Source organism: Syngnathoides biaculeatus, chromosome 2 (genome assembly GCF_019802595.1).
Source record: "Syngnathoides biaculeatus isolate LvHL_M chromosome 2, ASM1980259v1, whole genome shotgun sequence".
NCBI lineage: Eukaryota > Metazoa > Chordata > Actinopteri > Syngnathiformes > Syngnathidae > Syngnathoides > Syngnathoides biaculeatus.
In genome coordinates, this window is record NC_084641.1 from 37,274,699 (window position 1) to 37,302,454 (window position 27,756).

Consider the following 27,756-nt stretch of genomic DNA (forward strand, 5'->3'; position numbering starts at 1 on the left):
ATGGGTGTGTCTCGGGAGCGGATCCGTTGCGACAGCGACATGAGCCTAGCTTGGTAGCGGGTCCGTTGCTTCTGCAATTTCAGCATAACTCGGCTGGTTCTCTAATCCTTGCCGGACCTGGGCCATGAGGACCGCCAGTTCGGCGCTCTGCCGCTCTATCTCCGCCCGCAATTTCACGGTAGCACACCTCGTGATTTAGTGGCCTCTCTTCCCTCTGACTGGAAGCTTCGCCACCAGCTGCGGGTCTGCTGGTTTAACCGTTGCCGGTGAGGAGTGGGTGGACGAGAACGGCGTCTTTATTGCCGTGCAGCGGGAGGCACAAGGGAGCGCCTTGCCTGGGCATCTCCTCTGGCCGCCACGTGGAGGTCCCGGGTAGATGGCCAAGCGGGTTCCCACAAACGGATTGGGGAACTCGGACCTACCGGGAGAGGACACTCGGGAGCTGGAAACGCGGGGAGTTGAAACAAACTGACTGGGATTAACGATCGGGCGAGAGATTCATAATCGAAATAATCTGAGTCGTAGTCAGGCAGCCGGTCATATAAATCAAGGCCCTCCTCATAGTCTGAAAAATCAGAGTCCAAAAGAATAAGAGGTGCTGGACGGGTCATGGTCAGGACGTATTCATAGCTCGCCGGCGGAGCGTGTGACACGGAAGACGATCAGAGATACGGGAGTGCTGGAACGGTGCATGAACCGTAATGATCTGGGGCCGTCCCCATGGTCCTATATACACCAGGGCCAATCAGCCACCATGAGGCGCAGGTGTGCGCCTCCCAATCAGCGCGGCCGTGTGGTAACCCGCACAGCCAGGACTGGACCGGCAGGACCATGACAATTTATGGAGATTACTTGACAATTGAAAGAATTTTGCTACACTATCAGCCTCTGGACGATTGTATTTTGAACCCCTTATGGACAATCATAAAACGAAATGATGCTTCCATCCCATTGATGACACAATGTGGGACTTAGTCACCTAGATTCGTACAGTGATGACATACTTATATAGTACGCACTTGATGGACTTTATTTGTGTGTTGTTGTTTTTTTTTTTGTTAGAACAGAATAATTATGAATGTTCACAACAGCATCAAATTGCTCTGGCTCATTTGAAGTTGTGCTAGTACTGTATGTGGCTCTTATGAGTAATTTTACTCCTCTTGCTCAATTTACCCAGCATCAGTGCGACTGAGATCAATCTCCAGAAAACTTTAACTTGCCATCTTTTCCTGTTACCATAAAACCCTTAATGTCATTTTAGTTTGGTGTGTGCTATGGCTGTTTAATTGGGATTTTCCAGGGAAACATTTGGCATTAAATAAGATCATGCTTATTACCAAGATTATGACAACATTTCTTCATTTTAAGAGCCAATTTTGTGATGTGTTTGAAATGTTCAACTTTTTCCCAACTTTGCATTGCAGTCACAAAAACAAGACATCTGGCTGGCCGCCCCCAGGCTCCTGGGGGGCACTGCAGGGTCCCCCATACAGCTGGGACAGCATGAATTGCAACAGGGAGGGCCAGAACTGCCTAAACAAGTATGTAGAACCTGAATATCTATTATAATATTCTGTGCCATATATAAAGCCTGGTACAGACATACCTGACATCCAGCTTGTTTTTGTCCCAATTTTGCCATTTCTTGACCAAGCACATCAAATGGCAGACAATCTTATGTTTTATATGATCATCTTGTAAGATTATCCCTAGGTCTGAGGTGTGATAAGAGTGGATTTGTAATATTATTGGGGTCCAAAACAGGTCAGAGTAAGAAATCTTTAACAATGAACGCATTCAGTTCTTACAACCACTCTTCTTGTGTTTGGGGAAAGCCGAAATCTCCCAAAAACTGTGACATGAAACTGAATGTAGCCAATCAAAGAAGCGTCCAAGACCAACAAACAGAAATGACTGTGAATGAAGAATATATATACATACACACATATATGTATACACACACTCATACACATTCTGTATATATGTCTATGAAGTATATATATTTCCCATGACCCTCGTGAGGATAAGCAGCAAAGAAAATGAATGGATGGAATATATATATATATAATATATATATATATATATATATATATAATTTTGAGTCTCCAATGAATCTATATTTTTGGGATGTGGAAGGAAATAAGAGTGTCTGGAGAAAAGCAACACAGGCACATGGAGAACATGCAACGTCCACACAGGCGGGCCGCGATTTGAACCCCTGGTCCTTAGAACTGTTGCATGTACAGTAAAAAAAATTAGGTTGTAGTGGGTTGAAGTATTTTCCAATTTGTTATATCCATCTTGTCCACTCCAACCTCCATTCCTTTTTGGATTACTCTGCAAAGAATGGTGCCCGTGTCTGCCCGTCTTTGTTTTTGTGAGATCTCGTGAGATTATTTGGTGTTGTGTGCTGATTTTGTGATTTTATCGTTATGATGGATGTTTGCTTTATCTTTATTTGTGAGGTGTGGTGCAGATTAGAAAATATGTATTTTAAGATTTGAAAAATCTTCACGTGTACCAGGCCCAAGATATTTTCATCATCTCCGAATCAAGTGGGTCGTCAATTTTTATGCTATTTAAACAGCCACCTTATATTCTGGCAAAACAGTGGATGTTGTGTAAAAATGAGCAAAGATACTAGTTGTCAATGTCCATTGCTCACAGTTTAGGAAAACCAAAATCTTAGTCTTTCCTAATCTTGTATTTGCATCATTGGCCTGAAATATCCTGAAATGTTAACACTCTGCTACTATCAAAACTGCGACATATCACATACGGTGTTGGCAAAGCAATGGTTAATCATTTGCACCAACTGACAAATTTCCATTGACACTCACATTGAACAGCTAAGAACTATTAGGTCTTCAATGACAGAAACTCCACACAGCTGGGCATGAGGCACAGTTTAAACTCATATTCTCCCCATGCCTCTCTCCAACATTCAAAAAACATTCTTCTTTGGTCAATTGAAAACTCCGATCGTCCATATGTGTGAATGTGCTTGTTTAAACGTGCCCCGCAAATAGCCAGTGACCAGTCCAGTTTGTATCCTTACTTTTTGAGACCAGAGTAAACTCTCTCCAGCTCTACCTTAATATTTCATTTACAGTATTTTTATTTTTGCAGCACATTGGACAACTCATTAGACCATCTGACTCAAAGTTCTGAGGACTGGGGTTCACGTCCTGACGCTGCCTGTTTGCTTGTTCTCCCCATCCCTGTGTAGGTTTTCTCCAGGCACTCCGGTTTCCTCCCACATCCCAAAAACATGCATTAATTGGACACTCTAAATTGCCCCTAGGTGTGATTGTGAGTGTGACTGTTGTCTGTCTCTGTGTGCCTTGCGATTGGCTGGCAACCAGTTCAGGGTGTACCATGCCTCCTGCCCCATGAGAGCTGGGATAGACTCCTGTGGCCCTTCTGAGGATAAGCAGCTCAAAAAATGGATGACTGCTTTGGGTATTTTGGGTTGCTGGGCACTGGGCCTTATTCCAGCCGACTTCAGACAAAAGCCAGACGGCCCCCTCAACTGGTTGCCAGTCACTTATAGGGTACATTTCGACACGGGCAACCATTTGCACTCGCATTCACACTGTCACTGAGTGAGAACTGAACCCACCAAAAAACTGAACTGAATCCAAACATCCATCCGTTTTCTAAGATGTTTATTCTCACAAGGTTCGCAGGAGTGTCTCAGGTAACTTTAGGCAAAAGGCAGCTGACAGCCTGAACTGGTCACCATTCCATCATCAAGAAAATATCAACACTATCTTGGAGCAGGAAGTGAATCCATGCTGCCTGCACCTAAGGGAGCCAGGTGTACCACTCCACCAACACAGACGACTTATGGATTATGTCACCACCATCAAAAATTGAGATAACTTACATTTTGACCAATATTATATTTGTAAACTATGTTAAGAGGATTTGTTGTGGAAAAGAAAGTTAATTCAGGACTTTATATTTGTGAACAAGATCTGTGTGTTTTAAATTGCAGTGTGCTGTCAAGCCAGATACCCAAATATTTGGAGCATGTGGAAAAATATACCTGAGGGATATCCAAAGAAAACATTTGGAAGGGACATTGAACCTTAGTGAAATATCAGCTAAAAAACAGAAACGTAGTTTTATTTGTGTTTAATTAGTAGGTGGAGACCAGCAAAAGCAGGTTGGGAACTGCTGAGCGAGCCTGCAATAAGGACAGTGCAGTAGCCATAGAGGAGCTGGTTCTTTAGATAATTGTATGAGCTGCACAAACTAATTATGTACAGCCTGTGCAATATTGTTGACATAAATATTGTCCAATGTTGGACTTGTATGGATCCCTGTGGAACAACTTTCTGCAAGGGATCTGAGAGAAGACTCAACTGTCACTGACTGCAAGTGACCAAAGCAGACAAAAATTTACAAAAAAGATTGAGAATTTATAACCTAATCTGCAAAGGATGAGAGATGACATGGCTGTCTTCTTTCCTCACTGAGGTTTGTGTTTTTTTTTTAAAAGCCTATTAAAATGATACGGTATCTCTATTTTCACTCATTATTATCCTGCCCCTAGCCCCCTGTCCCCCCAACTCCATTTGGACTTTCAATACAGGCAGATATTACACTGCAGTACACATTGACACGTCACACCGTGACAAACTGATACTTATGGTCAAAATGTAGATGAGCCCAAATGTGTTTGAAACTCTAATATTTCTTCAGAAAACAAAACTAAGTCTATTTCAGGGAAATTATCAGATGGAGAGAGAGTATCAGAGAGTTCCTTTTAATTCATTCTGCTTTCCCTCAATTATCCTGGCTATGGCAGACTGCAGCATGTAAATAAATGTCATTAACTATTCGACCTTTGGAATTCAGCCTTCCCTTGACCCTGTGGCTTGCTTTGCCCTCTGGTTGGATTAAACCTTCTCTAACCCTGATGAGAATGGGAAAATCACAGATTGGAACATGGTTCATGACAGGCAGATTTAATTTCTGATTTTACCGTTGTATGTTCAATACAGATACATGTGGTAATGAAATAAAGATGGTGGAGGTGGTGAGAAAGAAGAAAAAAGTGAAAAAAAAACATACAAGTTGGCAGTTGAGTTCGATCACCGAAACACTGATGTGTCCTATATGATTTTTATTCCCATTTACCCTACCCAGCCAAGAGTCCCAGAGCAGCTCCCTGGAGGAGGTACATCTGGATAGACTCCCACCTGTTCCCCGATTGGTGGAGATGCGGCGTGACCCGGTCCTGGGTTTTGGCTTTGTGGCAGGCAGTGAGAAGCCGGTGGTTGTCCGTTCGGTCACACCAGGTTTGTACAACCAATGCTCATCCACAGCTGTGGCCAAAATACAGTTGTACTTCTTCTATTCCTCCCATCCTCACATTAATTTTAATCACAGTAAGTTTCCATTGGGTGGCACGGTGGCTCAGTTGGTAAAGCGTTGGCCTCACACTTCTGAGTTCAATTCCGGACCCGCCTGTGTGGAGTTTGCATGTTCTCCCTGGGCACTCTGGGTTCCTCCCACATCCCAAAAACATGCATTAATTTGACACTCTAAATTGCCCCTAGGTGTGATTGTGAGTGCAGCTGTTTGCCTTTATGTGCCCTCCGATTGTCTGGCAACCAGTTCAGCGTGTACCCCGCCTCCTGCCCGTTGACAGCTGTGATAGGCTCCAGCACCCCCGCGACCCTTGTGAGCAGAAGTGGCTAAGAAAAAGGCTGGATGGAGGGCTAAGTGTCCATTGTTTTGTATTGTTTCTTTCTTGATTGATTTAATGTCATATTATTGCCAAATGCCATAAGCAAGTACAAAAAAGGAGTAACTGGCAACCCGAAATTTTGGAAGGGCCACATTGAACCCCCCCCCAAAAAAAAAAATCTGTCAGTGCTGCAAAAAATGAAATAATAATTCTTATATAAGCCTTATGATGAAGGCAACACAGGCTGTCTATATTAGCTCCCTATCTAAATGACATATTTAGCATTCATGATTAAATGTTTATAGAGAATGGCGCACCATGTGACTTCTCTGATGTGTGATGATGTTTAAAGTTTACCTTCCATTATTGATGTGTTATGCTTTGTTGCATTGATGAAATTATATAAATTAGTAAACGGATGTTTTTTTCATCATTTTTGTTTTGAGAATTAAAAAAAAAAACAAAAAACAAAATGAGCATGCCTACTGTAATTTCAGACCTCCCCATGGAACTATAACAGTCCTCTTCAATCTTTAATAATACAAACATTCCTCCTCTCTTTCCCTCCTTATCTGGTCAACAGACAGAGTGTAATAAAATGCAGCCTGTAATGATACATTTATTTTAAAAAAAAATAGCAAATATTTTGGAAAGGTAACATATATGTAGGCCTAAAGGAGCCACTAGGGAGCCGCTAAAGAGCAGCAGGATGCTGACCACTGTCATAAGTAATCACCACTACGGTTTACATTACATGATCTCATCAATGGTCTACTTATAGATGTTCTCCTAGGACATGAAGAACATACAATGCAATTGTAGTTGCAATTTCACACTGGGACATGACAACTGCGACAAATTACCTAATTTGTTTCACACAGTATTTTCTAAGTCAAATTCTACCTGTTCAATGTATGTGTGTGTGTGTGTGTGTTTGGCTTGGTTTGCGTATGTGTGTGTGTTGTAGGTGGCCCATCAGAAGGGAAGCTCTTACCAGGTGATGAGATCATCATGATCAATGATGAACCAGTCACATCGGCTCCAAGAGAACGAGTCATCGACCTTGTCAGGTGGCTGGAGGAACATTAGAAGCACTCTAACAATTAACAACTGTTGTCAGCTGGTAGATGAGTCAAAAAGTAATAGAGAGTACAAAATGTTATATGTATGTTATATAGCCTTTCGGACTTTGGAAATAAGTGGATAGATAAATCGGGATGTAAGGATTCAATATTTGATTACTATCATGATTCATTGTTGCCGATTCGATTCAAGGACTATATTGGTTCGTCTAGAATAATCTGATCTGAAATGATTCAGTGTTTGGAAATTGAGATTTTTCACCGAAATATTCAACCAGTGTAACTGGACAGTGCAAGTTCAATTTCTTAAATTCATTTTATTTCTTCTAAAGGTATCAGGTATAATTAATTATTTAAAAATAACTATACAGTGGGTACAGAAAGTATTCAGACCCCCTTAAATGTTCCTCTATTTGTTATAGTTCTATTTGTTATATTGTTATATTGCCAATTGCTAAAATCATTTCAGTTTAATTTACTTTGTTGACCTTTTTTCCCATTAATGTACACACATCACACCATATTGACAAGGAAAAAATTGAATTGTTGAAGTTTTTGCTGATTTATTAAAAGAATGAATTCTAAACACATGGCTAAGTATTCAACCCTTTGCAGTGATACATATTTAACTCAGGTGCTGTCCATCTCATCCTTGAGATGGTTCTACACCTTCATTGAAGTCCAGCTGTGTTTGATTATACTGATTGGAATTGATGAGGAAAGCCACACACCTGTCAATATAAGACGCAACAGCTCACAGTGCATGTCAAAGCAAATGAGAATCAGGAGGTCAAAGGAAGTGCCTGAAGAGCTCAGAGACAGAAATGTGGCAAGGCACAGATCTGGCCAAGGTTAGAAAAAATGTCTGCTGTACTTAAGAGCACAGTATATATACACATATACATATGCTATATAAAAAGTACAAGTGAAAAAAATGTATCTGTTTTTGTGTCTTCTAGTTTTATGTTTTAGCTGTACTTGTGTTTATTCTAAGTCTTTCTTCCTTGCTGTTTTTTTATGGGATTTTCTTTTTTCTTGCTGCAGGAGCTGCAAAGAATCCATCCTATTGGCTGTTGTCCAACCATATCCCGTGAGCGCATCAGATCATTTTTGTTAAGACTGCACCATTTCTGGAAAGCATTAAATTCCACTAATAATATACTATGCACTTTAAAATCTTTTTTATTTTAATTTTTCATTTGTGTTTATAATTTCTGCATTTCATCTCCCCTCTCTCTCTGTGTTCTCCCTCCCCTCTTTTTCCACTGGCTCCTTTCTTGGACACTTGCCTCCTAGTCCCCTAAATCAGCCTTCATCAGTGCAGCCAAAAAAGCCATGCTCAAGTCCAATCCGGTCAAAGTGCGCTTTGCCGAGGAGGTCATCATAAACGGCCAGGTTCCAGTAAGTTCTCTCTCTCTCTCTCTCTCTCTCTCCTCTCTCTCTCTCTCTCTCTCTCTCTTTTTTTTTTTTTTTTTTTTTTTCTCTCTCTCTCTCTCTCCCTCTCTCTCACACACACAAACACATGGGGGCACACGCATGCATGCATGCATCCAAAAAAAAAAAAAAAAACACTTACTAGGAAACCCATGATATTAATGCCAAATGTAACTGAATCATTGCTAATTCATCCTCACATTACAATGATATTGAATCATGTTGTCACTTTTCAGAACCCAGTGAAAGACAACTCTCTTTTATTCATGCCAAATGTCCTGAAGGTCTACCTGGAAAATGAGCAAACCAAGTCTTTCCGCTTTGACAGTAGTACCTCCATCAAGGTGTGTTTATTCATATTTTCAGGATATTTTCTGGACCTTTTTTTTAATCAGATGCATTAAATTTTCTGAAAACACACTGAAAACTACACAAATATTTTTATCAGAATCCTATTTTTATCAGAATCATATTTATGTGCCAAGTATGTTAGGAAAAAACAAGGAAGTTGAACCTGCTCTAGGACATTATGATTGTTTTGGATACGTACATACTGAACAGTACTTTGTGTTGAACACTACAAATAGAACCAAATCACTCACATGCAGGAATGCTAGGAATGATTCAGAGCGAGAGAGGTGCACAGAATGTTGCACCACTTGAGCTGGTGTGATGATGAAGACAATGCCTTGCTCAATGGGCACATTGACTAGCAAGCACATTTATTTTTGTGAGTGTCTAAACCAAGCCCTCTGTCTCAAAAGTCTTTACAGACTGGCAACTGTCTCGGGAAAATGAGTGACGAGTCACGGTTTACCGAAACAATGGCTAGAATGGCTTTCGATACCATGGTGACCATGAGCTAGGAAGTTGTACAAAGCACGTGAATTTTATATGCAGAAACAAAACTCACAGTGTGGGGAAAAAATGAATGCCTTTAAAAATAAAGAAAATGTTTTCATTTGTCAAATATGTCCGAATTTATGCATGCGGCACATGCAGTGGGCATATCATCTAACAAAAACGCCATGTCAATAGAAAGCATGGAAAGGTTGCCACATTCAACCTGGCTGTGAAAGGATACCTTTGAAAGAATGTCGCTACATTCAACAGGGTCCCTATGTAAGCACGGGCATGTCTGTTTGTTGGATGCAGTCATGTTGCATATCTGTGAACCAGAAATATATGTGTCCTAATGATGTTATGAGGATTGCCACACAATTTTCAAGCAGGGGACACCCCACTGCAATATGACTGGATCTTAGATTGTGGGAAAGTCAGGTTATGCACATGTAACCAAAGGACAATCCCAAACGTGTAGCATAATTTTATGAAATAAAAGCAAAGCAGGTTGTTATGTTTAGGTTACGGGCACACATACGCCACATAATTCCTTTACTGTTTGGAGGCAGTAGTATGTCTTCTGCTGAGTATAATATATCATAATTGAACTTTTAAAACACATTTACAAAGCAAACACACACAACCTCTATGTATCTCAGAATGATGTGGTGGCGTTGTTCACCAGGTGGCTTCATCATGTTTAGGTCCTGAACCCTCACTCTAGTAAAGTGCACATGAGATGCTAACAATTTACAGTATAAATCTTAAGCAGACCACAAAAAGTATTCAAACTAGCTGCACACAATGAATGGGTTAGGTCTGACCGGTTGCTGCTCCGCTCTGTAATGAGAATTTCGTACTGATCCTAACCATTGATATAGTGTGTATTTTGCCACGTATCGGTCTCTGACTTCGTGGGCTATATTCCTATCTGTTACTTGCTTTTTTTCAGTCGTGGAAAATACACAAAGATTGAATATCCTGCTTAGTTAACAATTGCGGTCACCTCAACCAACAGTGAAAAGCAGTTTCCAAGCCCTATTTCATTCGATTTTGTTAGCCAGGCTTGTTTACCTGACAGAGCATTGCACAGTAGGGGCAATTGTTTGTATTAGCCAGTTTTACTACAGTTTCTAGCTTCAAGGGTTTTTGATCATTGGTGGCTACTGTTGTTGAGGTACGTGTTTGGAAAACTGAGGCGCAAGAGTGCACGATTCCCTACACAGCGTCAATGCTAGATGGGAGTACTTCCAACTCAGCATCCCGATAATTGACAACTGGAGACTATTTTTGGACACATCTCCTGTCCAGACAGTTAGTTACTTCCAAGACCCGTTAAATCACGGTCCGTTAAAACCAGATTCCACTGTAGGGTACATATTTTTCACTTTTACCAACAGTTTGTCTTGAAAGAAAATCTAAAAACAAATGAGTTTGTAGTTAGACCAAGAACTACTCTTTATAGTTTGCTAAAATAGTAAATCTAGCTGTAGCCTCACACTTTTGCAACATGGGAGGCATTGATTGTAAAAAAAAAAAAACATTTGCTTGTTTTATGTTATCATGCTTGTCGCAGACAACTAATAAGACAAATATCTGTATGCATGTTTACTCCAGGATGTGATCCTGACCCTGCAAGAGAAACTGTCCATCAAATGCATCGAGCATTTCTCCCTTATGTTGGAGGAGAGGGTGGAAGGCTCTGGAAGCAGACTTCTTTTGCTCCACGAACAAGAGATGCTTACTCAGGTCAAATATTCTTCCTGACTTTCCAAGTGTTTTCCCCTAATTTCATATCTCTCTTGAGATTGCAATTTTTAAGACTTTTTAAACCTGAAGTGTCATTTAGCAGCAGAGGCTCACACTGCATTTTCCTGCCCATACACTCGACATACATGTGTGCACAGACATGCACACACACAGTTTGTTACAGTTCTTAGTGCCTGATACATTTTAATGAGGTTGCAAGAATATAAAAGGTCAGTTTTAATATTCAGACCACATCAGTCAGGTGGGACGCCATGACAAACATAGACACACACATTATATAGTACATACAAATGTTTTCAGTCACACTTCAACCTTTTTTGTCCCATGAATTTTAATTATTCTTTCATCTCGTCATTATATTTGGACAATTCCATGCAAGCAACTTTATGGGAAAAGAAATACAATTTTTCCAAGTGTGACTGCGTCATTGTGTATACGGTATTGTCGCTAAAAGCATGCTTAGATTAGCTTGGTGTGGAAGAACTTTGAATTTTCCAACATGTCCTCACCCATTCCTTGTCTACACTACTGTAATTCAACTTTTGCTCAGTCTCTGCCATCACATTGAGTTCTCTCCAACCCTCCTCCCTCCACCCTCGGCTCGACCAACACCTCCTTTTCACTCTTTAGGTGACTCGCAAGCCTGGTTGTGATAAGATGAAGTGTTTCTTTCGAATCAGCTTCATGCCCCACGACCCAGTAGAGCTGCTGCGACGAGATGCTGTGGCGTTCGAATACCTCTATGTGCAGGTAAGAGGTAGGGTACAGTAGATCAGGTAACTTTGCTTGTTTGATTTGGATTTGGTGAGTTGGCTGCTCAAACATTCACAGACATCATTTAAAAGGACAGCAATATAACAAGGACAGCAGGGCTTCAGACATTCAACAAATGTCTGAAAAAAAAAATCAAAGGACAAAGGATGCAATAAGGTATAAGACCTATCACAGCAAATACAGAGAATAGGTGAAAATAAGTAAATAAATTGATTAAGAGGGCTGTATTAGTTAAAAGTTCAGGTCAGTATTTAGTAGAAGCACCCTTTTGAGCTAATACAACCATGAGTTTTGGGGGTAATGATGCAAAACGTTTTTCACACCTGGACTTGGGGTCCTCTGCCCTTCCTCTTTGCAGATCCTCTCCAGTTCTGTGAGGCTAGATGGTAAACATTTGTGGGCTGCCATTTAAGGTCTCAGCAGAGACCCCGAATTGGGATTAAGTCAGGGCTCTGGCAGGGCCATTCAAGAACAGTCACAGATTTGTTCTGAAGCAACTCATTTGTTATTTTAGCTTTTTGCTTAGGTTTATTGTCTTTTTTCAAAAGTGAACCTTTGGCCCAGTCTGAGGTTCTGTGCAATCTGGTAAGATTTTCTTCCAGGATATTTCTGTACTTGGCCACATTCATTTTTTCTTCCATTTTAACCAGTCTGCCCGTCCATGGACCTGAAAAATGCCTCAACAGCATGATGCTCCCACCACCATGCTTCACTGTTGGGACTGTATTGTACTGATGATGAGCACTACCTGGTTTTTGCCAAACATGCCACTTGGAATTAAAGCAAAAAAAGTTCCATCTGGGTCTGATCAAACCAGAGAATATTATCTCTCACCATCTTGGACTCCTTTAGTGTTTTTTTTTTTTTTTTAAAGCAAACTCCATGTGGGCTTTCATGTGTCTTGCACTGAGAAGAAGCTTCCATCGAGCCACTCTGCCATAAACATCCAACTGGTAGAGGGCTGCAGTGATTAGTTGCCAGTCTACAGCATTCGTCCATCTCCTGAAGGATTATGGAGGTCATTGTGCTCTTAGGAACCTGGATTGTCACAGACATTATTTTGTACACTTGACCAATTCTTTCCCATGCCACAATTCTTTCTCTGAGCTCTTCAGGCAGTTCCTTTGACGTCCAGATTCGCATTTGCTCTGGCATAGATTGTGAGCTATGAAGTCTTATATGGGCAGTTGTGCGGCGTTCCTAATCAAGTCCAATCAGCATAACCAAACATAGTTGGACTCCAGTGAAGATGAGCAGAAGAAATGGACAGCACCAGAGTTAAAGGGTTAAAGGACAAAGGTTCTGAATACTTATAACTATGTTTATATTTCTGTTTTTCCTTTTAATCAGCAAACCAGGCTTACTTAAACGTGCTGTAAACAAGGCAAATGTGCTACAGTAATTGTGAAATCACGTTCGATCTGCAGCTGATGATGTTTTTGCCCAAAAGCGCAGTGTTGATGAATAAATCCATTCAATTCTTATTTTACATGCAATATTAGTCAGTATACCATGTTTTGAGCACAAAAAAAGTGGATTTAGTACTCCTTTGAATGGGGCCTTATTTGATAATGGTTTGTATTTAGTGAATACTTGACTGGAATAGAGTGAGGATCCAATACCGATTCCCCCCAAAATTACACTTAGTAATTACGGTAATACATTTCTTCCCCATGGAATTCAGCTGGTAATTAGTTGAGTAGACCTTTCGTTGTAATACATTAAATATACACTCTACTTTCGGTTCTTCTTCCAGAGCTGCAATGATGTGGTGCTGGAGCGGTTCGGCTCAGAATTGAAGTACGACGCGGTGCTGCGACTAGCAGCGTTGCAAATGTACATCCTCACCTTAACAACCAAACAAAGTCAGAGGGTCTCCCTAAAATATATCCAGTAAGTGTGCGTGACTGTGTGGGTTGTGCTCATTAACATGACATGTGTAGTTATTTCTTCCTAACAAGTTAGTTAGAGACTTTTTTGCAAGTGTCTTATCATGCATTTTTACTAGCCACATGCACCTGAGGTTAAATTCGTTAACCTAGCGCATGCAATTTCCTCAGAAATCGGGTATGCTGCGGATACCTTGTCACATTGTCAATGCAACAGTTGAGCTCGGGTTAACTTTCAAAACTAAATATAGAATTCACGATAAAAATAATGCCCACATATTTTCTCGACACCAACACAAGACAACCCTAACATGAACAAGCTCTTTTCCGAAGGAAGACGCAAGTAAAAAATCCTGTCTAAAGTAGAAATGTTAAACAGAACAAGGACACAGGGTAGCTATCTGCCTCTGTTGGTTTGAGATACAGTGAAAGAAAATAGGAAGACACAAAGAGATTAATTGAGGCCTCTAAGACTGAGCAATGCACCACAGCATACTTTAAGCAAGTCCTGCATACTCATGTGCTGTATGTGTGATTATGGCCCAAGCGGAGCTGTTACCTTAATCATGCATGGATATTAATTAACAGATTAGACACTTAAAAGGTGCAATTACCTGGTGATGAAATGATGTCATAACAGGTAAAATAATTGTCCCAAAATATTGTTGTGGAGATGAGGAAGAGATGTGCAAAGGCAGACAGAGTCAGGAGTGCAGGCACAAAACACCTTAAAAAAAATCCATTCATTGATTTTCTTTCACGCCTATCCTCACAAGGGTTGTGGGACGTTGAAAAAACACTCAAATGAAAACAAACAAACAAAGACAGAAACAAAGCCCCAGGAGGTCAAAGTTCAAAAGGGAGCACATACTGAAGTGAAAAGGAAATACAGTAACATCATGCAGAAAGAAACAAGAAATGAACAAAAGTTAGACATTTGACAAACGCATGAATACACGTGCCCAAATGACATAACAAAGACAATACTGGGAAGGACACCAGAGAAAGAAAGCAGCACATTGGTGAACACACGAGGAGTCGAGAAGAAAAATGATAGGGGAGCCACGAGGAACCAGAAATACATATTAAAAATCCAGATATCTGAGTAGAAGTATGTTCAGCAAATAAATAAAAAAAAACAAGTCAAGACACACACAAAAAGACTTGCATTTATTTAGTCATTTATATTTCATTGAGCAATGAAGCAGTGATCTGTGTCTACCTCCTAATCTGCTAAACCATGTTTTGTTGCACAACAATAGGAGGAACGGATGATTATGCCAAACACTGAAAATAATGATTTTGCATTGCATTGCTTGTCTCATTTCCATTCTCAAAATGAACATTTAGTTATTAATTAACATTAGTATTTATGGTCAGCATTTACACTATAAACTGGACTACCGTGTATCCCGATCTGGTCACATTTGTTACTGTGAGCTTATCTGCAAAGTCCTGTCAAAGTATTTTGCTCCAAGGGTGGCTTTTGCTGAAAGTTTATCTCTTCTCTACAGAAAGGAGTGGGGCCTATCACTGTTCCTGCCTCCAGCCGTGCTGACCAGCACCAAGGAGAAAAACATAAAAAAAGCTCTGACGCACATCCTCAAAACCAACCAGAACCTCGTGCCTCCTGGGAAAAAAGTACTATCATCCCTTTCTTTCTTTGCCCTTGTTAGCAAAACTTCTGACACACGCACACAAATTCGACATCCTTCTGTTTTCTGAACAACTTGCTGAAAATAGACTTGGTGCAGTTCACCCATGTAGAGGTCTTCATCCATGTCAAATGAAGCAACTTTGTTACGCTCCGTTAATGCAAGTAGTCTGACAAAGCATGCTAAAAAGCTTTTCCAAAACTGTACTTTCACAATTCATAAACAGATGCTCACTTTTTGAGCTACCTTGTGGATGCTTTTTCCAAAATTACTTGTAATTTCGAAAAGATGGGTTGGAACTATGTGAAGATTTATCTCACATTATCATTTGTTTGTGTGAATGCAAACATATTTTATTTGGTCGACAGAAAGGCAAGGGGTCCAAGACCTCAAATAAATGTGTCTCAGTCTGGTGGCAAAACAAAAGAGCCAGTTCAAGTCACTTCAGACTTTAAAAAAAATTAAATGCTACATCCACCAAAAGGCATCCTTTGTGTTAAAATTACTATGGGAACAAAGGAAATCCATCCATCCATCCTTTTTCTGTACCACCTACACCAACAAGGAACACGGGCATGCTGGAGCCTATCCCAGCAATCTTCAGGCAAAAGGTGGAGTACAACCTCAACTGGTCACCAGCCAATTGCATGAAATATATAAACAATCATACGCTCAAAAAATGTCGTCTTCAATATACCTACAATGCATCTTTTTGGGATGTGGGAGGAAACCAGAGTACCTGGAGAAAACCCACACAGGCGTGTGGAGAACAGGGAAACTCCACACAGGTAAAGCTATGATTGGAATCCTGGTACTCAGAACTTTGAGGCAGATGTATCAACCAGTTGTCCACTATCCCACAAGAAAGGAAATAAAAATATGTAACATTTTGGCAATGTAATATTGGATGCAAGCAAAAACATTTTAATATGCAACTTTTGGTCCAATATTAAAAATACTAGGCTGAAGAAAGAGTGGCAAACATTTTTGCTTTACTCGGGTCAGGACCAGAGTGCAGGCATGTTGGCACATAGATGCCAACTGGTGCTCAAGTGTCTACCCTAATGCCTTGGATGAAAACAAGACCCCTTTTTTGATGTGGTCCAATTTTTTCTTCATTCATAAATTGTTAGGTTTATCACCTAACTTGCTGGAATAGTTGCACAAATAACAGACAAGAAGTCATCTTTCTTCTGATCAGGAGGACGTGAGAAACAGGCCAGTTAGTCTCCAAACATGTTCTGAACCAGCCTCTCATGTACTCTTTTTTTTTTTTTTTAATTAGAAAATAGACAAGGTCTAAAGGAGGGGTGAGCAGAAGAAAATGAACAAAGGTCCATTCTAGGATGATGATGTGGCACATCGTATGATGATGATGTGGCACATTCTTTGGTTATGATGGAGTTGTCCTTGGCCACTTGTAGGAAGATACTGTAGCATCTGCGTGTAGGAGCTCGTCCTGTGAACAAGACTCTTTGAAGCAAGGATGATACTTTGGCTTTGTTGCAAGTCCATAATAAATATCTTAATGATAACTCTAACATTTCCCCTCTGTTTATTATGTAATTGCACAAATTCTTATATCATCTTGCAACTTCTCCTAATAAATATTTTTTTTCTGAAAATGAATACACGCACTCGGAGAATAGAAAATCATCATCATTGTCACGGTCATTCTTCACCATTAAAGGATACATCTCCGCCACCTGTTTGTTCGTGGGTGACATAACAGTGTTAATAAGTTTCCCAATGAGAGCACGCAGACAAGGAATCCAACAACATCCACACACGGTCAAAATTGCTGGAAAAACAGCATTTGATACCAAATTTGAGGACAACAGAGCTGTGCATTTTCCAAAGGCATTCATCCAGGTCTCTCACACGGAGGTGTCAATACCAGAACGAGTCATTCAGGGTTCGAAGCCCCTTGGTGGCATGACTCTTGGCCTTCACTGTGCAACATTGTTCTCCGAACATAGCACAGATTTCTCCTCTCTCAGCCAACCTGTCAACAGCGACTCCACTTCGGAATTCCATAAATGAGCAGATAACTGTTCACGCACAGTTACAAACCCTCTCTGTGTCCAGTTGCCCAATTCTTGTGCGTTGTGATGACTGAAGTTGATTCTGTCTACGTTTTTGTTGGTTGTACGCCAACAACCTGAAGACTCAAATCCTGCTGCCAAATTGATCAGCCAATTTATACTCACTTGGAACATCAGTGGCGTCGATGTATGTTAAAACTCTTGTCGTTCCCATACCGCTTCTCTTCCGACCAAGGGTAAAACTGCATGTACAGTAGATGTTAATTGATAAACAGACATAGGATGAACAGACAAATGGCAATAATCAAGTTATTGGAGCACATTAACCTGTTTTATTTTTTTTTTTTTTCAATTTATACCTCCGCATCACCATCAGTTGTCTTTATGTGGCAATTACCCAAATGAATTATCAATCACAAAAATGGTTTTACACATCAATGCTGATAAATTTCTTAATTAGTTTGCGGTTCCAATAAATTTGATGTACATTATTAGAAAACAATGTTTTTTGGTTTTCAAAAGAAGTTTGTGTATACACAGAACACCCCCCCCCCTTTTTTTTTTTCATTATCTGGTACCATTCCTCTCATAAATTAGAATATAAGGGAGTGCCGGAGCCAATCCCAGCTGTCATCAGGCAGGAGGCAGGGTACGCCCTGAACTGGCCGCCAGCCAATCCCAGGGCACATCGAGACAGACAACAGTCGCACTCACAATCACACCTAGGGAAACTCTAGAGTGTCCAATCAATGTTGCACGCTCCTGGGACGCGGGAGGGAACTGGAGCGCTCGAAGGAAACCTACACAGGCATTGGGGAAACATGCAATTCCATATAGGAGGAGCTGGGACTAAACCCCAGTCCTCAGAACTGTGAAGCCAAAAGCCTTACAGCTGCGTCACTGTGACGCCTTTTTTCTACCATGAGAACCCAATTATTATTTTGAAATGCCTGTTGCAATTTGAAACCAATTTTCTATATCTAATTTAGTGTTTATTTTAATTAACTCTAATGCATCTGGTTTTAATGGATATTGTTTCATAAATAGCCTATATTCTGTTTAGATCTAATTTGTACAGGTTGCGCTCCCCAAATGAGTCCCACATCTGATAGTCCTATTGACCATATGCATTCTGAGACTTCTTTTAAAATTGTTTTTCCTCTTCCTCTGTTGATCCCGTGTCACTTTTGATGAAGGTGACGGCCTGCACTAAACTGTACTTTTCAAATTTTCCTCGTCTAGTTTCAAATTAATTGCTGTTTGGTCTCTTTTGATGAAACCTCACAACCACTCTGAGTGTGTGTCATATGGTTTAAACAGTGACACATGTGGCAACATTAAGCATCTGTCTTCCAGGGCCTGTGGGAGTCTGAACCTTGTGGCTGCCGTCCCCAGATTATCTGTGTGCAGATAATCAACTGTTATTTATTTATTTTTTTTCTCTTCTTTTTTCTGGAGCGTATTTGTTGAGTTTATTTTCATAATGAAAATCTGGGCCTGGAGTTTTTTTTTTCTACCACATTGTTACATTAAGAAAGTCTTCATTTATCTTATCCTGTTGTTCTGTTAGGAAATGTTCTGCTTGCTGTAGCAGTGTCTTTCCCATAAAAGTTGTAGCTTGTCCGTTTCTTTCTATCTTTCAGAATGTTCTCCACATGGAGATGTTCCTCCTATGTGTCAGTAATCAGGCCAATGTAATGTTTGTTAACCCAGCTGTAATTTGTGTCTTTTAAACCTGCATGGAGCGCATGTCAACTGCTGTTGAAATGGCCTATTCTCCATCTTCCTCCAGGCCACTGTAAATCTTGAATACAGTTATCATTCTCACTCTGTATTCCTCAAAAGGCTCATTATCATTTGTTTTTCTCCTCCTATTTTAATGTAATTTGCTCTATGTGTAAAACGCTGGGTTGCTCTCTGAATTTTCAAATTTTCCATATCTTCTACAAATTGATTCATGTCGGCCTTGTATGAAGTTTTATCTTCCACAGCCTTTTTTAACATCAACCATAGTCCAAGTCCTCTACACTAAATAGTCAAGTCGGTGCCATTTTGTGTGTCGGGGTTGATTATTTGGATCCTTGGTTACAAGTCGCCTAACTTGGTGATACGTTGGTCATTTGTGCAGCAGTCTGCGCGGGAAATAGTAGTCCTCCCAGTCTTTACGACCATTTCAAGTCAGTTCCGTCTGATCAAGTTATTCTGTGTGGTGGTGTAAGTCAGGGTAGAGTGGTGTGGTTGGTTTTCTCTTTTCATTATTTTGTTCTTTCCTTTTTCTGTCTCCTTCCTTTCTTGTAACCACCATTAGGTATTGTCATACCTATCTTAAGTCTTTTAGTAAGGTCACCTTTATTTCTACAATCTATCTCATTTTTCAACTGAAATATTTTTAGTGACTTAAGCTGGCCAGCGGAATTTTGTTATATATTAATGTAAATATTTTAGCTTATCTGGGCTTTGTGCATCGACAAATTTCTAATCCTTGCAAGTTAAGTTGTCCCTTTCCTTTTGTTTACTAATATTTTCCCTATTTTGCGAATTTGGAGCCAAAACGCTACACCTGTCGTGTACTACGGTTGGCGTTTTTGTATTAGACAAGGTGACAGTTAAATACTCTTGCTTGGTATTCCTCAGGCTTCTACCCAGAAGGGCGGAGGAATCTTGTCTTTGCATCCAAACAAGTCGTCACTTCCAATCCTGTCTCTCAAACACTCATTTACGCAATCACATGGTTTATACTGCAGTTTTATTAGATTTTATTTTATACAGACTGTATTTTATTTTCCACGGAATTTAAGTACGTTCACGAGTCTGGCCTCGTTACGGTCAACGGAATTTAAGTGCACACGAGTCCGCCCTTGGTTACCTTTTAATGTACAGATGAGTCCCCCCTCATTACGCGGAATTTAACTGTGACCGATACAGATGAGTCTGCCCTCGTTACACTGAATTTAACTGTAACGTATTCAGAGAAGTCCACCCTCGTTACGCGGAATTTAACTGTACTTCCTACACGTTACGTTCGTGTAGACTGCGACGCACCTTCGCGCAGATTTCCCGTCGACAATCACTCCTCGTAAGAAAATTGTTCTTACCAAGACATCTTCTTGTCAGTTGGATTTCCGTCAACCTTCAGATCCCAGTTAGAGAGTTTGAGGACCAGTCCCTTAACCGGTCTGTGTTGCCGTGGCCACGGTCTTCCTGGAGGTTGACTCTGAAGCTGGGATCCTCGGGTATCTTGGAGTCTGGCTCGAAGGACCAAGACAATGTTAGGTTTATCACCTAACTTGCTGGAATAGTTGCACAAATAACGGACAAGAAGTCGTCTTTCTTCTGATCAGGAGGACGTGAGAGACAGGCCAGTTACAGTCTCCAAACACGTTCTGAACCAGCCTCTCACGTACTCTTTTTTTTTATTAGAAAACAGACAAGGTCAAAAGGAGGGGAGAGCAAAAGAAATGAACAAAGGTGCATTCTTGGATGATGATGTGGCACATCGTACGATGATGATTTAGCACATTCTTTGGTTATAATGGAGTTGTCCTTGGCCACTTGTAAAAAGATACTGTTGCATCTGCGTGTAGGAACTCGTCCTGTGAACAAGTCTCTTCGAAGCAAGTATGATACTTTGGCTTTGTTGCAAGTCCATAATAAATATATTAAATATAACTCTGACATAAATATATTTTTTTTAAAATCCATTCAACCCAAAGTTGTTTTAATATCTGACAAATGTTTATTTGAAGCATTTGGAGAACTATGCATATAATACGATATATGATCCATCAATCCATTTATTTTCTGAGCCGCTAATTGTTACGAGGGTCACGGGAGTGCTGGAGCCTTTCCCAGCTGTCACTGGGCAGGAGGCAGAGTACACCCTGATCTGGTTGCCAGCCAATTGCAGGGCACATGGAGACAGACACAGTCACACTCACAATCACACCTTGGGGAAATTGAGAGTCGTCGGAACTGTTAGGCCAACATTCTACTGCTGCGCCACTGTGCCACCATGATCTATGATACTTTGTAATTTTTTTGTACTCATCTTCTGAATAATACGTTTGAACAATGAGGTCCCTCTCATGCTGAGGAGCCTCTTTGCAGACCATTGCTTGTGTTGCAAGATGTGATTACCAAAATACTAGGAAAAGCCACGAGAGCGCCTTATTTGGGGTTAATCAGAAACACTTTAAGTGGTGGCAATTGTGTGGTGACTTCTTTTTAACTTGTGTTGTAATGTGATTTGTTTAAGTCTGAACACACCCCCATCCCCATTTATAAGAGAGCACTTGTGAAATTACATGATCATAGTTGTTTCAGTTTACTTATGAACATGTTCTTGAAATGCAGGATGCGAGTTTGTGATGACATTCTCTTTCTCGGCAGCTGACAGCTTTGCAGGCCAAGGTGCATTATCTTAGGTACCTCAGTGAGCTCCAACTTTATGGCGGGAGAGAATTTAAATCAATACTTTTGGTAAGTCTATCAGTTTTAAATCATTCAAAACTAATCTTTAATTAGTATTGTTGGTAAAAGAAGACTATTTGGGCATTTGAATTCACTTTCACTCAATGAACTTTTTGCAGCAAGGTGAGAAACAAACCGAGGTAACATTGTTAGTGGGTCCTCGTTATGGTATCAGTCATGTCATCAATGCACGGACCAACCTAGTGGCCCTCTTGGCTGATTTCAGCCATGTGAACCGAATTGAAATCCTCAACGAGGATCAAAACAATGTCCGACTGGAGCTACATGTTCTGGATGTCAGGGTAAGCAGTGCCCTAAAAACTAATTTCTGTGCAATTGATGTATTTTTTTACTATGGGTTTCAGTTTTGATTTTGCTTCTTCTTTTTTGTTCCTTCTTTCCCCAATTGTGTCCTCTGAAAGCCCATCACACTTATCATGGAGTCAAGTGACGCAATGAACCTGGCCTGTCTAACAGCAGGCTACTACCGCCTCCTAGTGGACTCAAGGAGATCTATCTTTAACATGATACGCGGCAGCAACTCCACAGAAGATGACAACGGTAAATCGTGTTTGCCAAGCAAACTGTGCACTCTCCATCATCTTCGTTGGTTGTAATTGATAAATTTCTCATTAGAAATGACAACTGCTCATAAAAATTGAAGATGTAGTTTTCAGTAGTATAAATTTGCACTCTGTCAAACTGACATACTGGTTCTTTCAAATGTTTATTACTTCATTTAGCTACATGTGATGGGAAAATGTTACATTCTTTTCATTATATCCAGGATTTGTGTTCTCAAATGTAAACTTTCTGTTCACAGGAAGGGTTAGAAAAGTCAAGTTTCCATTTGTGTTGTTCCACTTCCTTAAAGAATCATAATCTCATGTAATGTACATTATCAACAGGTCAGGATCGTGTCCTGGAGTGGCCATATAGCACATCTTTTGGGGACAGTGAGGTGTTATCACAGAGCCAGGCGCAGCTCTGCAGAGACTCTCAATGCTCAGACAATGAGGAGAGAAAAAACAGCCTCTATCCCTACTGCCATCAATCCCAAAACCCTGACAGAGCCTTTCAGACCCAGAGTCCGGTGCCACCTCCTCTTCCGCCCTCGACCAGACACAAACCTCAAGACTCACCTCATAGTGCCAAAGTGTCATTTATTTTTGAAGGAGAGCCACCATTGAACAAGCCCAGGAGCTTAATCTATGAACGACTTCAGGAGAGTGCTGAGGTAGCTGAGCACAGAACAACTTACTTGCACAATACTGACTTTGAGACACCAGACAGGAAGTCATTTCACTTCAGTGACCTGACACATGTCTATAGCAACATAATAACTGAGGAAGGCGGTGAGGAGCCACTATTAAGAGACTTGTTTTATCGTGACACCACAGACGATGCAGAGGATGAGGACGAGGCTTCTTGTGAAGAAGACTCCACTGGAGGAACTGGGGGAGAAGTGAGAGAAGGAGTGGCCACTGCAGCCGGAAAAGCTTCTTTTCTTTTGCTTTCTGGACCAACCGATGACATAATTGACCTCACTTCACTGCCTCCACCTGAGGGCGATGATGCAATTGATGATGATGAGGATGACTCGCTGCTGCAGACACTTAACCTTGCAATCGCAGCTCCCCCACCGGGGTTTCAGGACAATTCAGATGAGGACATGTTACCTGAGGAAAAGCTCCTGAGCCCGCACAACAACCATGATATTCCAGTCTCATTAATTGGTGCTATCCCTAGTCAAGAGGACAGAGTAGAGGAGGGAAGGAGGCAGCTGGATAACACAGTAGTAAAAACCCTGCAGGCACTTGAAGCATTGTCTGTCTCTGAACAGAAGCCTCCTCCACCACCACGTCCACCACTTAGCAGGAACAATCCAGGTCTGTTTGTTTATAACTAGAGCCATGGATCATTTCTGTATATGCCGCCTGTGTAAAATCACTCTGACGCTCAACTTCTTTCGTAGGTGTTTACACATCTCGAGGCTATAGCCCAGAATCTTCCTCCGACTCCGGAAATGAGACAAACTCCTCAGAAATGACAGAATTGTCTGAGCTGGCTGCTTGTCATCGACTCAACGAGAGCCACATGCGCCTCCTGGTAGCCACGAGGGAGGGATACCAGCCTTTACTTGAGGAAAAAACTGAGTTCCCTGTTTCACCCAGTACTGCAGGAACAACCCAAAAGAAGTCCCGTAGTCCACAGCACCTACGACCACCTGCTGTCCCTCCAAGACGGAGCCCGCATTTGGACACAGCAGGATCGTTACGGCCAGACTGCCTCAGAGGGAGATCTCAGACAAACCTCTCCTCTACTCTTCAGCGGCCAAATTCCACAACTCCCGAAGGCAAGCATCAGAAAAAGTCTGCAGACTCAAGCGGAAAGTACAACACATTTAGCACAAGGGAAGGGTACCAAAGCGGGAGTGGTGGAACCATCCATCTTGAGATTAATCAACGTACTCCATTCTGTGATCGTGGAGGAAGCCAAAGAAGACTCAAGTTCTTTTTGGAGGAAAACTCCCAAGCTCAGGACCAGGATGCAAACAGCCTCTCTTGTGACCATTCCAGAATTGTCCGTCCCGCTTCGTCTCCATCTGATGGCCTTTCAGGTGTGGCTACTCTCGGAGAATGTGTTGAAGATAATAGAGATGTCGAGCAAGATGAACATCTAGTTGTAGCATCATTAGTGTCCCCAAATAAAAACAACCAATTGGTGGGTTCTGACCAAGGATCAGACCTACAGAATGACCATCATCCTATTTCAAGACAGCAAAGTGTTGCACGTTTATGTGAGTACCATCTTGCAAAGAGGATTTCAAACTTACAAGGTGACGCTCACAATTCTCTACAGGGCTCCCTGTGCTCATCATTGGATACTCGTGGCAGCGCAAACAGCAGTGTCTGTGCCACTCCAACCGATTCACCACTTGGTCCAGGGGCGACTGAGTCCAAACACCACCGTCTACAAAGGCACCCAATCTCAAATTCTTCTTCGTCTTTACTCAGGGTTTTAAACTATGATGAACTTAAACCTGGACAGAGTCCCCAAACAAAGGATTTACACCCTCATGCGGACCCTGTCCTCCTTCGAAAAATGCTGCCAAACATCCACACACCTGCTGACCCTGGCCATCCATCCTCAGCCACACCCTCTACACACAAAGAGACAATTACAAGCAAAAAGCCCTGTTTTAAAGGGCCAAACCAAAAAGAAGGCAGTGAGGCGTACAGACAATTTATCAACTACCTAACTGTGAGCCAAATGCACCAAGGTGGAAAGTTACACAGTGCAGGCATGGGGGGCGGTGTGAAAAAAGACACTCGTCGCTACATCACAAGCAACCCTCAACTTGTCGAAATGGCTAAGAATCGAGGGAGCACAATCTCTCGATGCCACTGTATGCCATCCTCGATATCATCCCCTTTTGTCCGCCCAAATTTGGTCAACCCAAATGCCGTGCAAGTGATGAATAGAGATCAAAAGTTATACCACTCTGCCACACTTCCGGCCAAATTTAAAAGAAGTCCTGAGATGGCCACTCAGGGTCCAAATGGTCGGTTAGATGCAAAGCGGGAAAATTCAGAAAGACGGAGCTCTTTTTCTGGACTTCAAAGTGAGCTTGAAAGGAGTGGTATGGACCTTGATCAATTCCTATCGGTATATAAGACAGATGGCTACATTACCCATGAGGTTGGGGGAACCACTGGCAGGCCTCCATCTCGTTCAAGAAGCCAACCAAGTGGTTGCACAGATGAGTGGTGGACATCAGACCCAAGAGAAAGGCATACAGTCCTTCAAACTTCTGCCTCCTGTTTAAGTGGTCAGCAAGTAGACCTCAGTAACTTTTCACTCGAAAGGGGTCCTTCAGCTTTCACTAGACAGACATCGACAAGTACCATAGCTGGAATTTCCTCTCCATCCTCACCAATCCATACACAGTCTCCCCCTCCTCCTGTAATAATTTCAGCACATCCCAACACTGTTTCCAGCAACTCTCGGAGCACACATGATGTCATTCATTCCACCCAGTCTCGGCCAACTCATAACAACATTCTTGCTGTTAGCCCAATGCTGTCACAGTTGGATTCTGTCAATAATTACTCGCAAAGGGGGCGGGAACTTAAACACAGCTCTGGCAATGTCACCAACAGCTCTGGTAGCGTGGAGGTTCTGTTCGAAAAGCACAGCCGAAGCCAGATCCACCAACCCTTGTCACCATCTGTGTCCCAGCAAGGAGAAACCAAAGTCCAAAGGAGGCCAACAAGGAAAAGGCTATCTAAGAGTTACTCTCAAGGCTCAGTCTCATCCCATAGCACTTGTTGGTCTTCTGGCACCAGGATAGACAGCAGGAGGGCTTCAGTAGCATTACCTTTGCAGAAAGATAATAAACAAATGAAGGGCTCTCAAAAACTAGACACCAGTCCTTGGAGATGCAATGGACCTTTCAGCTACTGTTTCTTTAAACGTAAAGGTGAGGGAGAAGATGATGAGAGCGACTGGGACACACCAAGACGAAGTCGTGGTGGGTGCAACCTAGATAACAACTGTGGTGCATCATTAGCCATCTTCCCCTGTGGCTCAGCAGTGGATGCAGCTGGAGAGCAGCTGTATGGTGAGGTTCTTAACAACATGAGCTTTAGTGACCGCCTGGCCCGGGTCAACGCCCTTAAGGACCACATGTACAGCTTCCCTTATGGCTTCACAGAGGTCCGGCGTGATGCCAGTGAGCTCATTGCCTTGGTGAGATCCAGCATAGGTCGCTGTGATCGTGGTGTCCAAATGCCAATGCAGGAAGTGTCACAATCCAAGCAACTCCTCTCAGTGGAGTCCAAAGAGTTAGGCCGGGCATGTCGTCGGATGGCGCAGGCGCACAGCAGCCCTGAGGAGATGCTGCTGGCAGTGACGTGCAGTTTCCAGGTGCTTTGTTGTCTCTGTGAAGCTTGTATGTGTCTCGTAAAGGGGCTTAGTACGTCAGCCTCACATCAACAAAGAGAGGTTGTCGCAAAAGTAGATGAGGTTGTTATGAACTACATCTGTTTACTCAAAGCAGCTGAAGCAGCAACTGTGGGAGAACCGGGAGAGCACAGTGTCAAGGTACTGGTGAGTCATTCAAGTACCATGTCAGCTATCGCTAACGCACTAACGCGCTCTCTTAAAACGCTACTAAGCAAGTAGGCTTTCCTTGACCCCTTTTACTGTCTTGTGTGGCCTATGCAGTCAGCAGAAGTCTGTCTTTCATCTCATTCTTTTTGAGGCAACTGTAGGACTTTTATGTTTTTAGGCATTAAAATAAACATCACTAACTGAAAAAATATGGTAAAAAGCAGTCCTCACTTAACTTGATTTTTATTTTAATGTGTGTTAACAAAGCCATACAGTTGTCGACTTTTTATGATATCCAAATACCAAGTAGATTCCTATTTATCTGTGCATTATGTAATCTATTTTTCAAATATATATAATTATTCTGTATATACCGTGTTTTGTACGGTTAAATAATGTTTTGCAGAAGCAAGTCCAATCAGTTCATTAAGTGTAGTTTTGCTACTGATGTAAATAATCTTGAAATTCTCCAAATGCAAGCAAATGTGAAGGATGTTTTTTTTTTTGAAGTGGTGAATTCAAGGTAGTATTTGAGAAGTAAGCAAATAGTGTATAAGATGTGTTGCAATCTAATCTTGAAATGTGAGCCCAAGAAGATATATATATATATATATATATATATATATATATATATATATATATATATATATATATATCAATCTCAGGGCACATGGAGACAGACAACAGTCGCACTCACAATCACACCTAAGGGCAATTGAGACTCTCCAATTAATTAATGTTCTTGGAATGTGGGAGGTAACCGGAGTGCCCAGTGAAAACCCACGCAGGCACAGGGAGAACATGCAAACTACAGACAGGCGGGGCTGGGATTTGAATCCCGGTTCTCAGAACTGTGAGGCCAACGCTCTACAACTGCCCCATCATGTCAAGTTGTTAGGTGTTCGTGAGTTGTTAGAAAGTGGCTCTACAGTTTCACCATATTTACCACTGTTTGCTATTTTACCACTTCATTTA

General features: G+C 41.6%; 1 protein-coding gene across 1 annotated transcript; it reads left to right on the forward strand.

The window, feature by feature from the left end:
- LOC133495986 (FERM and PDZ domain-containing protein 4-like) lies at positions 1–27,360 on the forward strand. Its single transcript, XM_061811097.1, has 16 exons — positions 1–53; positions 1,428–1,544; positions 5,161–5,312; positions 6,672–6,774; positions 7,831–7,876; positions 8,083–8,187; positions 8,457–8,564; positions 10,681–10,812; positions 11,464–11,583; positions 13,364–13,500; positions 15,011–15,137; positions 21,586–21,675; positions 21,786–21,968; positions 22,089–22,227; positions 22,575–23,555; positions 23,642–27,360. Exons 1-16 carry the CDS (start codon positions 1–3, stop codon positions 26,851–26,853), a joined length of 5,805 nt encoding a protein of 1,934 aa, XP_061667081.1. The 3' UTR covers positions 26,854–27,360.
- The last annotated feature ends 396 nt before the right edge of the window (positions 27,361–27,756 follow it).